At 37.8% G+C, this 12,351-nt stretch overlaps 1 protein-coding gene across 1 annotated transcript; it reads right to left on the bottom strand.

The window, feature by feature from the left end:
- Positions 1-4,152: 4,152 nt before the first annotated feature.
- Positions 4,153-8,752, bottom strand: LOC106490406 (prolyl-tRNA synthetase associated domain-containing protein 1-like). The gene is made up of 2 exons (XM_067293021.1): positions 8,640-8,752; positions 4,153-7,631 (listed from the first exon to the last, which is right to left on the bottom strand). Exons 1-2 carry the CDS (start codon positions 8,739-8,741, stop codon positions 7,194-7,196), a joined length of 540 nt encoding a protein of 179 aa, XP_067149122.1. The 5' UTR covers positions 8,742-8,752; the 3' UTR covers positions 4,153-7,193.
- Between the last annotated feature and the right edge of the window lie 3,599 nt (positions 8,753-12,351).

Genomic DNA, 12,351 nt, shown 5'->3' with positions numbered 1-12,351 from the left:
TATATAGGCGGGGATCATCATCCCATTTCGCATTTTGCCTGTAATAATGCCATTTTGTCTTTCAAATTTCTCTTTAAGAGAAAAGTTCAATAAAATCAGATTATGAAGTAATATTGAAGCAGATCTTAGAAAGTGACAGATAAATCTGACAGAATAGTTTAACAAAACAGTTTAGTTTTATAAAACTATTCTATGCTATAGGGAAAGTGCCTTTATATAAAGCTTGTCTTTGGTATTCTGTCCTTCTCTTGACCTCATTAAAACATCTTTGGTGTATGCAGCTAGTGCTGTTAGTTCTGTTAGTTACTTAACTCTATTTTAAACTTCTATGCTTTAAGCTTTTCTTATGTTCTCTCTTCTTTTTCTACCTTTCAACTGAACACAGAGAGAAAAGTGTCCTTCAGTATCTCAGTATGAAGCCTTTATTTCTGAAGTAACAAGACAGCGACTGTAGGAATCATTAATAAAAATTAAGGGAATTTTTTACAATTCTTCGTGACTAGAGCAGGCAAGAAATAAAAACCTACCTACCTTCCTTCCTTCCTTGAATCAAGGAGCTCTACTGGAGTCTACTGCCGAAAATTGTTAGATGGTCTTAGGAATTATTGCACATTGCACTGTTAAGATCTACTGAATAAAGGACAGTTCTCATCTCCCTAAGGACCATGAATTTTAAGGTCTCAAGAATTGCTCCAGGAAAAAAAATACTCCTTTCTTCTTCTGTTTATGAAATTAGCCACTGATTTGCTTAAGCTTCTGCTAATAATTAGCCAAAAAAAACCCCATAACTAGCAGTTTATATTTAGTTCTGTAAATCTGAAATAAATGCTGTAGTATTTTGTTGAAATTGACTGTATATACAGATACAAAAACCTCACAGCTTACTGGCACTTCACTGCCTTATTTGGTTAGCATAATCCGCATGAAATTGCTCTTAAAAAAAGTTTATGCTGATTTTTTTTTTTTTTTACATACTGCAAGAGAAAATCCTGTTTACATATGTGAAAAAAATTCAATAACTAACAAAAATGGGAGTTATGGAATATCACATTATATAGAAATTAATGTTTGTCATTGTGTTCTTCACATTCCCAAGTTATTCTGCATATATATGTTCAGATGTTTTTGACAGGACATTGTCAGGTATGATTTTTCTATAACTTTTTTTAATATAAGGTTGTTTTCAACAAATGGCATTTCCAGGATAAGATTGTCTTATGATGTTTGTGTGTTAACTAATCTCTTTTTTTATTGTTTGTCTTTCGACATGAGCTGATTGTGGCTTAGGAGATTTCTTGATGGCAAAAAGAAATGTAAATAATATCATATGCATTTTACAATCAATTCCCTTAAGGTTATCTTTTATTAGTAAGATATCTTCTGTTTGTTAATGATTTACATTAAAGTCAACAAATGTTATTGGTACTTTTAATGCTTGTATACATTTGTTGTCTTGAAAACATTTGCGGAGAGCTCAAAGGAAGCATACATGAACTTAAAAGCAGATCCAAAATTTTATTAACTATCACAATTTTATTTCATTACAAATCAATAAGCACATTCATATTTCTGTTTTAAAGGTTTAAGTTAACAGCGTAACCTCCTAGTGTCCAATCTTCCAAACAGGCACATACATAACTTTAAGCTACAACTATCTCCATTCGCATAAGTAAAGGTAAGCATGACAATAAATACTTGTAGAACTAGGGATACAGACTATTTGTCAATTTAATCACACTGCTGCTTTGACAGTGTGATAGAGCTGCTACAACTTCTTTAACTTAATAATAACTTGTTTTTTGAGGCTCTCAGGTTTTAAGATGTATAAAGTCTCAAGCTGTCAGGGAATAATTGGAACAGAATCATCTTTCACTGGAGAATGCAGTTCAAACAGATATAAAAGCATCCTGGCAACTCATTTTGATTGAACTAAAATTTTGTGAAAAAGAGGGGAAAAAGAGGAAAGTTCAGTCAGCTTTAGAAGGGGAAATTTTTTTTTTTTCCCTTAAGATGACTTCATTGTGAACATTTTTTTTCCTGATAGAAAATGTTACAAGTTCTAAATCAAAACAGAATATTTTAACACTATAAACATTTGTTCAGCCTGGGATTTTTTCATGGAGAACTTAAACTTTTTTTTCTCCCCCCTTAAGTGAAAACAAGACAAATGTTGCAGCTCTCCACCATATAGAATTTCCATACTTTGTACCTCTCTAAAGACATTTCTGGTATTTTATTAAATCCATGGGTTCATTTTGATTGCCAGCTCATACAAGTATCTAGTTCTGCTCCCCTTATTCTCAGTGTCAGATTCTCACTGATTTCGGTGGAAGCCTCCTGAGCTTTGCAGGGTATTGACACTCGGCCGAGCAATCCTGGGAGTGGGCAGAAGCCCAGAGCACTCCTGAAATCCAGCACTGTTCAGCCCTGACGTTTTTGTAAGCAGCCTTACACCAGCTGCATGTGAATCAGTTTCCCGTGTGGTGACTGATACCATGACCTTGCTGAGAAGGGTTCAGGGTGGTCCAGGCTGTTGAGTGACAGCTACAGGATGTCACCAGAAGGGCAGGGGAGATGCATGGCAGGGGCTAGAGCAGGTGCAGTGTGCCAGGGCCTGTGTGTACTGCAGGTAATCCAGGTGTTCCTGGATGCATTTAAAGCTCGGGGCATAGGTGAGTTTTTCCCACAATACCAAATGAGCCAGACATAGGCCTGACATGATCTGGGAGAAAAGTATTATAAGCAATAAGAATTTGGTGTTAAGCCTCATTTCTGTGCCATTCCTGTACTGCAATATAAGCATAGCCATAAAGACTGAAGAAAAAGCTGCCTTTACGTAATTTAGTAGACATATGAAATCTGTAATGCCATTAGCCCTTATTAAAAAGATTGCTGTTATGAAAGAGAATTCAAATATCCTAAATATTAGGAAAACATCTCTGATTCTAAATTTTCATACTTTCAAACTTATTTCTGGGTCTAATTGTTGCTGGATTCCCTTAGCTCTCCTTGAACATATTGAGGATTGATACATTTCAAACTATTAAACCCTAACTTACTAATAGCGTCACTGTTTTTAGAAGAGTATACATGTCCTGAATGAACAGATTTAAACTTGAGTGCCAAATGCTGTTTGTATTCACGGAATCTGTGCAGTTGTATGTGCTTAGATATATCAGGTACTTAAAGACCTGGGAAAGTATGGGGAGAATTGGCATACTGCTGTGGCTGTTGCATGGCACTTGGTCTCATGATTTTCTGCGAGAAACACTGTTGGGTGCACTTAAGCTTCTGTGCTCACCATGTGTGGCTATGTCATTTTTCTCAACATGGGCATCTCCTGGGTTTTCATTTATTTAGCTCTTTTTTGTATTCATTAAGTTGTTCAGGATTACCTGTCACAATTTCCTACATTTGCTTTTTGCATATTATTACACCTTCTTACAACATCTGTGCAATCACTGCCAGGGTTTAGATACAAATGATATTGTTCCTATTAAGTTGATAATGTGTATTAGAAGTGAAATCCTCTCATAAAAAAATATGAGTAAAGTTTGCCCATATGAGAGAATAAGCAGGGGGTTGAGAGAAAGGCAATAGAATTCATCCTTAAAGCTCCCATTAGGTCAGAGTTCAGCACAGGTCAGGTCAGGTGTGTGTGCTAGAGTCATGACAGTTGCCTCTGTCAAGGTTTTGAGCTACTTTATCCACATCAGCACAGAGGCCAGAGCTGGGTTTTGATTTGTATTCACTAAGTTAGCCAAAAGCGGCACAAGGACATGTTTGCATTTAGGAGATTGAAATCTACTTCTCCTGCACTTTCTTCTGCAAAGCTGTTCCAGAGCAGAGGAGCAGTCAGGAGGTTCTCCATGGTCTGATGATTTTTTTTTCTTCTTTGAACTGTACAACACTTATGTAAAGCATTTAATCTTTTCAGTCTATGCTGTTTTAAAAAAATGTAAATTTAATTTGGGAGACACTTCACCTTTTCTGAAACAAACTCCCAGGGGAATAACACAGCAGCTCTTGGGCAGCGTACAATAAAACTGCACAGCAGTTTACAGGAAGAATTGCCAGATCTGTCACTGTTCAAGATAACAAGAGATGTTGTGATACCATACAATATATAATTTTCATTTACTTTCCTGATAAAGCTTAGTCTGCTGGGGATTCGGTAGCATTCCCAGCATGTGTTATTTTTAATTTTTTTTCAAGACCTGATGCAGCCTCAACAAAGGAGCTCATGTATGATTCTTAGAGTTAGATGATAATGTATATGTAAATAATACTTTGATATTAATAAAACTGCCTTAAAGGAATGTACCTAGGTGTGAAACAGAACTTTAAAAGCTCTTATTTAAAACTGTAATTTCCTTTAAGTATTGATTGAGGAATTTTTTAATGTTTACCATTGTATACATTTATTAATATGTTATTAAAATGCCAAACCAAATAATTTTTATTCTTATTTTATGTTTGTACATTTATACACACTTTTTCTGGAAACTGGTGTTACTGGAAGGATGTTGGTGTTGAGTAATGGCTTTGTGGTCAGTTGGTAATGTGTTCAGTATTTCTTCTGGAAGGAAACCTATAAAACTGTAGCTGAATTCTCTTGGACAGTGTGTAGTTTGTTCCGCGGTGGTGTTTATTTGTGAAGACCGGTAGCTTTGAACTATACCTTATTATAGTATTATTTTAAAAAGACATAAGTAAATACAAAAGCAAATCATTACAAATTTCCCAAGTGCAGTATTTGAAGCTTTGATTTTGCATGGCCCTTATTTTGGCTGAGGCAAGCCTCAGTCACTTTCCAAGGAAGAAGGTAGTTAAATTTTAGGTTATACAGACTTTAAGATTTGTGAAGCATAGTAAACTGTACTATTATACATATGTCTTTAAAACTCACTGTCTTTCACATTTAAAGCTTTCTGGATTTAAAAAACAAATTTGACAGAAATCAAGGATTTTTTTGAAGTGAATAAAGGATCTGGGGTACCTCAAAGAAGAAACCTTAAAGGGAAGGGAGGGTGAGTGTCAGGCAGAGGGTAAGAAAATTGTAACTTTTAAGGATGCTTAAGCCTGTATCTTAACATCTTACTATTTTAGTAATGTATTTATCAATCCAGAGTGCTATAGGCAGTTCATTAATTAACCTGCTTCCCAAATATCAGATGTTCCTTTCAGTTTTCTATTTAACAAAAAAATGTAAAATCACATGTATCTGGACAGCTTTCTGGTGACTTCCTATAGGTTTCTATTTTTTGAATGTTTCGGGGTCACATTCTTTCCATTTGATAAAACTGCCATTATAGATGGGATTGGTTTGCATCTTTCTAGACAGGAGAATTTGAACTGCTGTATCATGGAGTGTTTTGTAGATCAGTTCACATCTCTGAAAACAGGTGTCAGAATCTTCTGAAATGAAGGAAACTGTGTTAAGGTTGTTTGTCAAATAACTTGCCTTGCCCTAGAAAATGCATTTTCTTCACCTAGTTAATGGTAGTTGTTCATTCTATAGAATTTAAGATCTCATTTTCTTAGTAGAAAAGAACATAACTAACTGTCGATGTTCTCCTCAGCTCATAAAACAGTCTTGGCCATATATAATGAAACAGAGTCACCTTGGCTGATTTTTGCCTTGTTTATTTGAAATGTTTTATTTTATCATTTTTACTACTAGGTCCTTCAGTATGATGTAGTAGCAAATAGTAATCCAAGATTGTAAGTCTTTTTACGTTGTCTTTTCTTCCATTTTCTGTATTACACTGTATTTCTGTCTCAACCTGTGTTCGTACCACTGCTTGCCTTTTAGGCATATTTCTTACATGAAGTAGACATTTTCATTAGGCTGTTTTTAACAGCCTTTTTTGCTGTAATCTTCAAATTTTGTCCCTCACTTTCACAACTCCCTTATCCTTGGGGTTTTTATGGGTATTCATTGGCACAGTATATTTACTGGACTTTGTGGAGTTTCTGCTTCTTCTCTATCTCTGTACGAAGAAAATCTATTTGAAAGGGGTTTTATTCATTTGGGCAGGAGAGGAGAAAGAATTAGATTAGAAATTTAGTGTTGAGAATGTGTTGGTCTTGTTCTTGCAATAGTAGATGCTTTTCTATACTAAATATATATTATCTATTTAATGCCAAATCAGCCTCCCCACAACCTCTTAAAAGACATGGCTGTTTCTACCTGCAGTCCCCCTCTCCTGTGCAGAAGGGGAGTGTCTCAGGTACATCTGCTGTTTCTATAGGTGCTTCCTGTATGCTGGCTAAGGCTACAGTACAGCAGAGGATATGCATGTCCTCCACTGGTGCATGGATCAGTAAAAATTGTACATAAAAGTTAATACAGTCCCTGCTTGTATTAACTTTCTTCCCAGTTATCACCAGCAAATACTATACCCAGCCAGGAACCTGCAATACAATTATTTTAGAGCTGTTCTGCCAGAAGAGAGGCTAGTACCAGTGATTCACACCCCTGTATAATCTGCTTTTAGATTACTCCCTCGTGTTCTGCCATTTTTGGAGAGGCTCTAAAAATGGATGAGGCACACTGTCTTAATGGGACAATTAGTGGCCATGCCATCTGGAATTACTGGGAGAATACTCTTAAAATTTCCCAAGGGCAGGATACTGCCTGTGACAGTGAAAATGCAGCTACAAGTGTAGACAATCAAGTATGTGTTGGGTAGCATAACTAAGTGTTGTTCCCCCCCCCAAAGTAAAAATAATAAAAAGAAAGCAATATAGTAGGGGATAGATGGGTGCAGGTACACAATCTAGACATCTCTGTCCTAAGTGTATTGCCAAATATTTTAGAACTTTAAGTTAATTCAATATTTCTTAATGATGTTATCTTAAGTTTCAGCATTTCAAGCCCAGTACCACATACTGAAAGTTCCAGTTTTATCGGTTTTATTATTAAACACTATAACATTATCTAAATAAAACCTTTTTCTACCCACTGATTACTCAGTGGTAGAATGCAAACATATCTTTTCTCATAAAGAATATTCTGTTAAACTTCTAATAACCTGAAGACATATTTTTTTCACCAGATTATAGAAGACAAATTTAGGTAATTGAAAAAAAGAGAAACATGCCTATTTTTTCAAATTGTATTTGTAATGAAACTTCCACTAGTTTTGCTCTATAAAATCTATGCCTAACAATAAAAATAAGAAATTTATTTACTTAATATTTTCATCAAAATGTATGATTATTGGATCATGTCCTGTTGATTTCACAAACTTCAGAAAGTCTTCAGGGCTTAATCCCATGGTTGCAGAATTTGTCATTGGATGAAAATACACCTTTTCATGGCCACCTTCCAGAAAGCCAGCATCCAGTACAAACTTCACGTCTCCTTGGTCACAGAAGAGGGCTAGTGGTGTTGCACATCCTTGGCCCACTTTTAATTTTTCCAACATGGCATTTTCATCAGCAAATCTTAGATTTCCACTCCCAACTCCCAGTTTTTTAGCAAGATCATTTAAATCAATCTGCCTGTTGTGTAGAACGGTCACCAACCAGAACCCTTTCTTCTTTTTGTCTTTAAGAAAAAGGTTTTTACTGTGACCTCCTTTCATGTGTTGGACATATGGCATCATTTCTTCAACAGTGAATACCTGGAAAATACAATTAGTATAGTGTGAGACTCTATATCCCATTAGATTTTTAGTTGCTTATTGACAGGTATCTTTTGTTAAGTATTTAGAAAATACTGAATGTTATACTCTGCCTAAAAACTGTACCCTTTTATGAAGAAATTTTAAAAGAACACAAATAAAATGTGACATATCGGTCCTACAGACTTTCTCAATCATTTCTCTCTGATGTATACAGCAAGCATATCACACTGCAAAGGGGGAAAAAGGCAGCTCTGACAGCACTGTTTTGTGTAAATCCACCATACATGGATCATTATATGGTATATGTATTTTGAGTTGGGAGTGAGAGGAAGAAATTTGGAAAGGATTGTGCATCTATTGCATTTTCTAGACTCAGGTTTTACACTGAAGTGCACTAGTCCACTACTGACTGGTGGACTTAGATGCTGAGAAATTCACTGTCAAGTAATCAGTCCATCAGCATGCTGGGGCTCTTTGCAACAGGGGAATTGGAGGGGAAGGGAGGGCTCTGCCAGCTGGGCTGCGAGCGACAAAGTCCTGAGGGGAATGGCCTAGGGGATATTCTTGAAACAGTTACAAAACATTTCTGCTAGGCTCAGGATTCATAGGTACACTTTAAGAGAAACACAAATTTGAATAATTTCAAGATTGATACTTAGTTATGTTTAACTAAAACACATATGCCTAAATCTGGCCTGTAATCTATTTTGTCCTGTCATAAGTAGAATTTTATTTCTGCATTGAAAAAAAAAAACCCAAAACTGAAGGATGTAAGGAAACAGCGTTGCTAAAACTACTCTTGGAATGTTTACGTTGCAAAGGGGAAATCTGGAAAGGATTTTAAGCGGAGCAGCTTGTCAATGCAGGCGGCTGCGCGCGTCCCAGAAGTGCTTTTGGAAGTGAACAGGCTTCGGGGCGGGTTTCTTCCTCCCCCTCCGGCCCGGCCCTGGCCAGGCAGGCACCGCGGGACCAGCCCCGGCTGCCCCTACCCGCGCCCCGGCCTACCTGGGGGTGCTCCGCTGTGACGGTGGCGATGCCCAAGCCCCGCAGGTGCTGCTCCAGCGCCTCCCGCAGCCCCGCGGCCCGCGGCAGCCCCGGCGCAGCCATGGCAGCTCGCCGCGCCGCCCACCCGCACGTCACCCGGCGTGAACTTCGACGCTGCGGAAAAGACGCCAAGGCGCAACCTTTTGTGATTGCTTTTGCAGTACAGTGTTCCTCCTCTGCCTTTCGCACGAGAAACTAGAGCATCTCTCTGCTGCAGCAGAGTCTCTGTGAAGTAGCAGAAGCCGGACACGACTGTAAGGAGAGCTGCTGCAGAGCTGGCGGGTCCCCCACGGCCAGGGCAGCAGCCTGGGCCACAGCGGCTGAGGAAGGTCCCTTGCTCCATCAGTGTGAATGCAACATCTGGAGTTATGCATCTCCCGTGCTAGAGAAGCTTGTGCAGAGTCCGTGCAACTTACCTTTCCGCGGGTGCTCCCACCTCAGAGTGATTTGCCAGCCTGGAGTGAGAATTCAGAAGCTATTCTGGAAGTCGATATGCTCTGACGAAGAATATAGGGCAGCATTTGCCAGCAAATAAGGCCCGTGAACAGCTTTTAAGCAAGAAGCTAGCTGTAAATGGAATGCATTTGCATTAATTTTTGATAAGCAAAATGTTCTAAGCTCCAGACTTAAATATAATGACTAAATGCATTAATGCAATAATCTTGTAACAGCTCTAAGTTGGATTTTTTTTTTTTTTTTAAGTTAGATTTAAAGTGTGTGAACACAGGGTGCACTTCAAATAATTAGCAGTCTCGGTCATGCAGTCAAACTTAAAGCAAGGCCAACTGAGGTCAGGTTGCTGAGGTCCTTGTCATAAATCATAAAATAAGATTTTGAATGGTATCTAAGATGTTCCGTTTCATGCTCTGCAGATAGATGAACAGAAGTAATTTGCAGGGACAATTAGCAATTGTATAAACCTATCTTCTAGCTATGAGTATGACAAGAACAGTTGCATCTATTCAAGAATGTGCTCAGAAATGTAAGCTGCTTTAATCAAACTGGGGAAGTGGATGTTATAAGCAAATTTGGACTGGAAGAGTTTAAGATATCTTGTATGATTTAAATGTTAGGCCAAATCAGAGAAGCCATGACATTGTCTACAAGGTAAAGACAAGACGGTGCTAAGGTACGAGGCTCTGCCGTAGGACAGATTTTGAGGGAACGCTAGAGACCAGATCTTGCTGTCTCCTTAAGAGACAGAAAAATCTGTCTCTGAGGCGTAGGGAAGGAATTGGAAGTCAGTTTTTGCTACACAACAAACAGCTTCAGAGCCTCCCTCCATTTCAGAGCCTTGACAGCCCTGCTCCATACCGCTGTCAAATACGATGCCCCATGCAGCCCTATCAGCATCTGGCTCTCATGCCTGTTTTACACCCCCGTGAGCTATCTACCTTCCTTCTTCAGCCTCGTTTAGCTGGAGAACAAATTTCTCTTTAACGCCGTACAGGCTCCCAGTGCCGCCTCTGGAAGCTACATAATTCAATGTATTTCATGCTTTTTTAAAAAACAAACCAACTTGTCTCCTTCCTTGCCAAATACTGAGATTAAAATAATACACCACCTTGACATACATTTTTTTTCCTGTCTGTGGTATATTCATTTTTTCCCATATTATAGCAAAAAAAAAAAGTTGCAATACAGAAAGAGCTGTATCTGGGAATCAGACCACTGTGTTCCTGCTAGGAGTTGTAGACAGTCCAAGCTAATGCAGGATCAGATGTGCTGCCTCCCACAGAACAAATGCAGACCTCTGGCAGATGAGGGCATTACGCGCCTGTGGCCAGCTGGGATCCCTTCCTTCTTGCCTTCTTTTGAGACTAATAGCTGAAACAATTTACAGTGCTTAGACACCCTTATTGGGTCCGAGTGGCATCTGCCTACATCTAGCCTTTCCTTTGGTCTGCCCTCTACACTCTTGAATTTTCCAAAAACCAGCACAGCAGTCTCTCTGACTTTTTAAGAGACATGAGTCTATATTTGCTGATGTCTTCAAGTTTTCTGGCTTGAGTGTTTCAGTAATATCAGATAAAATTTGATGAAACTCAGAGGAAAGATGTATTTTTATTGATTAAATATAAATTTTGCATACTGACCAGTAACAAAAACGGCACGTTTTTGCCAGTTGTTCATACAAATACCTACCTGTTTTAACTTTTCTGCATGGGTACTTCTATAATTTCACACACTAATATGTTGTCTATGAACAGTTTCACTGAAAACGTTGCTGCTAAATAGTGAAAAGTTAATACAATTTCAAAGCTAGAAAAATCAAAATATATTAATTATGTAGCTAATGGTACTTACTAAAAATGAGAACTACATAATCGAGTTTTTTTAAAGGGCAACCAATAATAATTAAGAATTGCAACTAATGAACAAAGCAAAGAATTAATAACCACATAGTTCAGTGGAAAATATTTCTACATCCCAAACCATCATCCTGACCTATGAGATCGAAATTATTTGTTTCCAATTTACTCCTCCAAAAAAACAGGCAACCTATAATAAAGCTTTAAATTAAAACAGTATGAATCTGTGGTTAAAAGACATGTGGATAAAATATATCCCATGCTAAGAGCTTTATAGCAGTATACAGGAACATTTCCAGACATCATCAAAAGGAAGCTTAAGTCAAAAAGCAGATTTATAGTACACTCTGGTAACTGTTATGCATTGTAAATATATCTTTAAAAGAAAGTGTTACTTAGGTCAATCAGTCCAAAACTGACTGGATTAGTTCCATGGCCTGAAGGATCTCTACACCTTTGCATGTGGGCTGACAGTTAAGTGATGTCCGTGTCTTTGCACCATGTTTTTACCTGATTTTTCTTCCCATGCAGGAACACAGACTGCATGTCACTTTGGGGTCTTTTCTACAACCTTTGACATTTAAGTAGTGTTTTTACCATGGTTTAGTTTTCATACTATTTTTCCCTATTTACATTTGGAGAAACCAAGGTGTTAGCAATTACAAGCAACAGCCAACTCAGTTTTGAGAGTCTTTACGCACAGCTGTGACGATGCACACCTTGCATGGATCAGCCCTATTTGAATATTCTTTCAGGAGAGATTTTATTTCACAGACACAACTGAAGAACTACACAATCCATCCTTAAAAAAAAGGCGGGGGGGAGACCACCTTGTGCAATAGTACCACAATGTACATTCACAAACAACAGAAAGCAGGCTTAAGTTTAAATGGTTATTAGTTTTATTTTTTCCCATTTTCTTAGTTTACTTACATGTGTAAGAATATATATATTTTTTCTTTTTTGCTGGTTTTTTTGGTTATAGTTGTGAGAACTTCCCCAAGTCTTCTAGACTAAAGGAAGAGAAACTCTCCCTAAATGACCCATACATTTTAATTTTTCAGATTGTACCTAAGAAATTCATTGGCAGATTGTGCCTTCAAAAATGCAGGATGTGTTTTTTGTCAATACTCGGCATCACAAAGGACCAAATGGGCAAATACGAAGAGTAGCAAGATACTAAGGGCGGCCAAAGATGTAGCTGCTGCCTATTTTAAGTGTAGAAAAGTAGTTGTGTGAACTACTGCAAGCTCTGTGCTACATGCAGAGCATGTAAAATACACAGTTTGAACCTACAGAGAGGATATTATTACTCTTAACACAATTTGCAATAGCCTAATGTATATATAGATCACTATAAA

This window comes from Apteryx mantelli, chromosome 3 (assembly GCF_036417845.1).
Source record: "Apteryx mantelli isolate bAptMan1 chromosome 3, bAptMan1.hap1, whole genome shotgun sequence".
Classification (NCBI taxonomy): domain Eukaryota; kingdom Metazoa; phylum Chordata; class Aves; order Apterygiformes; family Apterygidae; genus Apteryx; species Apteryx mantelli.
Note: the sequence above shows the minus strand (reverse complement) of the source record. Positions and strands in the feature narration are given on the sequence as shown.